The following is a 4,322-nucleotide window of genomic DNA, read 5'->3' on the forward strand; positions in this document are numbered from 1 at the left end:
GCAGGGGGTCGGACTAGATGATCTACCTAGGTCCCTTCCGACTCTAGCCACTATGAAACTATGAAACTAAGAGGGAGTGGTGTTTTACCGCTGTTAGAGACCAGAAGTAAACTGCATTTTCAAGAGATCAGGGAGGAAGGAGGGGAGGGATGCTGACTGAGAGGTGTGAGAGTCACGGTGCCTTTCTGCTCTGCTGCTGGGTTGGTGCAGCTGATGTCTTTGCTGTCCTGCAGCCCTGTGCCTAGAGCTCCCATGGCGCACAGACAAGTCAGATTTGCAGCTGAAAGTACTTTGGGGTAAATGCAGTCCACAAACTTCAGCGAGTGACTGGGCTATCTCCCCCCATCCCGGATGGCTGGTGGGGCAGCAGATGGCTGCCTGAGGAACTGCCCTCCCACAGCAATGTTCGTGTCAGCTGCCAGCTCAGCCGTGCACAATTACAACACAAGCAAGTGGTTTTTGGATGGACTCCGGGATGTATCAGTCTGATCCTCAGACTTGCCAAAGTAGTTACAAAGCTCAGAAAAAAGGAGGCAGGTGGGAAGCTCGAGTATGTCTTGCACTTCATGAGTGGGAAGTCCCCTCTTGGAACGGCGTCGGGAATGGCTGTGGAGCACTCCCACGCCGCTGCGCTCGTGCTGCCTGAGCCGACAGAGGCTCTGCAGTCTCCGCTGGCAGTGCCTGGCCTCTCAGGCTTTGAACTCTCTCCTTGGCTGAAACTCAAACCATCTGTGGGCATTTAAACTTTTCTCCATGCTGTCTTGCTCCAAGGATTGTCCTGGTGGTCCAGTGTCTTCATATTGATGCTCAATTCTTAAATTTTACACATCTCTGATCCAAGTTGAAGTCTCTAACATGCATCTAGATGATCTGCTCGGGTCCCTTCCGACCCTAGAAACTATGAAACTATTTGTTCAGGAAAGTGCCAGGTCCTGCTGCCAGGGTAACAGACAGCATTATCAGCACTTGACCACCAAGACAGGAAGATTGCCAAGATCTTAAACCCTTCCACTATCTGGTTGTCCCCATATTAAATAGTAATTTGCCTGGGTTAGGTGGAGGTGAATGCCTATATACGATGTCCAGAGCAAGTGTTAAACTGGGTTGTGCCTTTTATCTTTCAAATGACTTCCAATAACTTTCTCCTACCCCGATATGTGATGCAGTGTAGGTGCGCCCCAGGCACTGAGCATGTAGGTGCCAGACTCCTGTTGGCACTTGGGTTCCTGGTTCACTTGGGCACTTCGGAAAATTTTTCCATGTATCTAGGGTTTTGCTAGGGGGCAGAGCGTACTCCCCGAAGGACACAAGCAAGGCTGCTCCAGGGTCAGGGTAGATGAGATCTGCCAGCTGAGTGGACCTCAAGGGCAGGGAACTTCCCTTGGCTTTGACCAGGAGTCAGCAGATGTTTTTCACTGATTTCATCATGAGCTTTGCTGCTGGCATCCACAAACAGCTCCTGTTCGCTCTGGCAGGGGAGCACAGCATCCTGGCCAGTGCTGGAGACCAGGCAGCCGAGTCATTGCCAAGAAGGTCGGACTGCTAGTTCCTGTTGTGTCATCACTGCGTTGCAGGCATTTTTGTGCCTCAAGCAACAGGGTTTTGTGTGGCCTTTAGATGATGTTGCTCTAAAGAGCAGGACAAAAGTTGGTTAGCAAGCTGTGCTTTTAACTCCCTGCTATGCTGATGATGGCTCTGGTGTTGTTTTCAGCAGGTGCAGTTGGATCTGCTGCTCAGGAAGCATCAGGGGCTCCCACTGCTGAAAAGGAAACAAGACAGTCCTCTAACCTGCCAATGGCACCGTGCGGCCCTGTTGAACCTCCCTGGCTGTCCCTGGCCAAGAAAAAAGCTAAAGCTTGGAGTGAAATGCCCCAGATTGTACAATAGCAAACAAGCTCAACATTAGCAGTAGCTGTATTGATCCCACCCAGTAACTTCTTCACTGTGACCGACTTTTTTGAGGATGAAATAAGAGCCTTGGACTTTTCAGCCAGTGACTGTAAATATGTGAAGATGACCAGCCATTGCAGGGGTAGCCACCGGCAGAAGGAAACCCAGCACTCCCCACGTCTAAATTCAGCTAGGAAATTCTGGCTGATCACTACATACTTATGACGCATTTGACAAAGAGATAGGGATGCTGCAAGAAAAGGCATTTTGGGACATTGATGCATTTCCCGTCAAAAACATATTTGTGCAGTATTTCGTCCGATTTTCCTATGACTAGCGTTAGGGAAAGCCTTCGCAGCTGTGCACTGGAGCATCTAGACTGGCTGTCACTGGTGTTGCGATGATTTCCACTCTAATGTTGGGATGGGGCAGATCTGCCCCCGCTCTTGGCTTGCATTGTATCTGTTTCATAGTGGCCATAAGCATAAAGGTGGGGTTAGCAGACTCTTGATTTGCAGGCAGCTAGAGGCGGTTGGACGTGAGCATCCAACTGCATAAAGTACCACCCGCGGAAGTGGCCCAGACCTGCACGCCCTCTTGCGTTCTGTTTCTCAAGCATTAGAAAAACGCTATCTCCTTTATGGGCCACATTCTGTTCTGGTGACGCCTTTGTAAATCTGGAGCAATGTCCCTGGACACTGAGTGTAAACCTATTACCAGCGATAGCCTCCTGAGTTTTAATTTCTGCTTGCTAGAGATTTCTTCCCCCAAACTATTTTAGCAAGAGGTCCATCGTGAAGGGAGTGGTGGGGAGGGAGGAAACCACCGGGTTCTCATTGGAAGGACGCCTGCCTAGAGCAAAGAGCAGCACTCTGCATTTGTGGAGCTTTGTCACATTTACGGTTAGAAACAAAGCCTGTTCTTCCTTCGCTCCTAAGCTCACAACTGAAGTTAAACTTTAGGACGGTCCGGCTACAAGCAGCCCAGCTGGCCGTCACTGAAGTCTGTAGCAGTCTCGCCATCGACGTTCACCAAAGCTTTGCAAGATGCCGTTCCTAGTGGTGACAGCTGAAAAACTCCCACCTGCCCTTTCTCCTCGCTGTAGCCTTGCACATTATAAGACATCTTCTGTTTACAAGCAGTACAAACAGGGGGGCCTGGCTTGGCTGGTGGAGTGTCTTTAGCAAAAAGCTGCCTCGTGGTTCTTCGTTTTAACTCAGCAGCGTGCTGTCAGGTGATAGGTGGAAATGCGAAAGGCCAAATTTGATCTCGGAGCAGCTCATTACCAGAATTTCTACCTCCTACTTCTGGCCTGAGCTTAAATCCATAACTAAATCTGTATCCAGTGTTAAGGGCCAGATTTTTAGAAATGTATTCATGCAGATGAATGCTTACTCTCACGAGCCCTCCTGCTGAAGCTAATGGGTCCGTTCATGTGAGTAAAACCACTGGAAAGAATACGAGTATTTCCGTCAGCTCAGTCATTTGGGCCCGTTTTACCACACGTGTGTCTCTCTCCTGAGGCATGAATCTTCCCCTGCAAAGAACTGAAGCACTTGTGTTCCTTTGAGTATTATGTAAAAGAACAAACTCGGCACCATGTCCTGCACTTTTGGAGAGCTGATGTCACAACCACGGGTTTGCTTGTCCCTCTGTAAAATAGGCACTTTTCTATATTTTGAAATTCCCGTTTCACTTCTGACTAGTCTGGATTGCAATCCCTCACCTTTAACTACTGCAAGCCATACCAGGATCTCTCTTCCCCTGTTGCTTTTACCGTCAGTGTTGTCTTTCTCTTCTCTAATGTATGGTATGTATATGTGTTTTTGTAATCCTTGCCTTGAGCTTCCTTTTGTATTCCATCTCCATATTTGGTTTACTATTAAATGCTATTGTCATAATGGGTCAGCCAGAGCTCTGCTTCTCGGGTTGGGGAGGGAAGAACAGTGGGGCCTTAATAGGGGAAGAGGCCTTTTGAAAGGCCATGATGGGAGGGATTGTGGGGCTGTCTAGATCTCAGACTGGGAGCACTTTGAGTCTAGGACTAAGAGAGCAAAGACACGAGATTTTATTTGGGGCTGTCAGGCTGGCTGAAGTGTTGTTTCCTGGCAAAGGAACTGATGTGAGGTAGGCCAGGAAGGAAGCTCAGTGAGCCAAGGCATTGCTGAGAGAGTTGCCCTCTCCCCTTTTAAAAAGATAATTAGCTGATCAGAAGAATTTGGCTGCCAGGGGAGAGCTTTCTTCCCGACATTGCTGAGTCAGATCTCCCCAGCTCTTGGTCACTGGCGTCCTGTAACCTTGAAGAGCATGTTGTTTATAAAAACCAAAGAGCAGGCTTCCTCTACAAAATCAAAGCCCATGGGCCTAATATTAGCCTTGATCACATCCTTTAATAACCAGGGTATTTGACAGCTCCTGCTGTGCTTGCCAGC

At 48.8% G+C, this 4,322-nt stretch overlaps 1 protein-coding gene across 3 annotated transcripts in view; it reads left to right on the plus strand.

Annotated features, from left to right (window-relative positions):
- The window catches only part of KIAA1210 (KIAA1210 ortholog), a 54,719-nt gene extending 50,926 nt beyond the window's left edge, over nt 1-3,793 (plus strand). For all 3 annotated transcript variants that reach the window (XM_019540229.1, XM_019540231.1, XM_019540230.1), the window contains exon 12: nt 1,712-3,793. In XM_019540229.1, coding sequence (XP_019395774.1) covers nt 1,712-1,887 — 176 coding nt within the window. In that variant the 3' untranslated portion in view covers nt 1,888-3,793. The remainder of the gene's footprint in view (nt 1-1,711) is intronic.
- The last annotated feature ends 529 nt before the right edge of the window (nt 3,794-4,322 follow it).

The sequence above is a fragment of the Crocodylus porosus genome, unplaced genomic scaffold, assembly GCF_001723895.1.
Source record: "Crocodylus porosus isolate Cpor-Errol unplaced genomic scaffold, CroPor_comp1, whole genome shotgun sequence".
Lineage (NCBI taxonomy): Eukaryota > Metazoa > Chordata > Crocodylia > Crocodylidae > Crocodylus > Crocodylus porosus.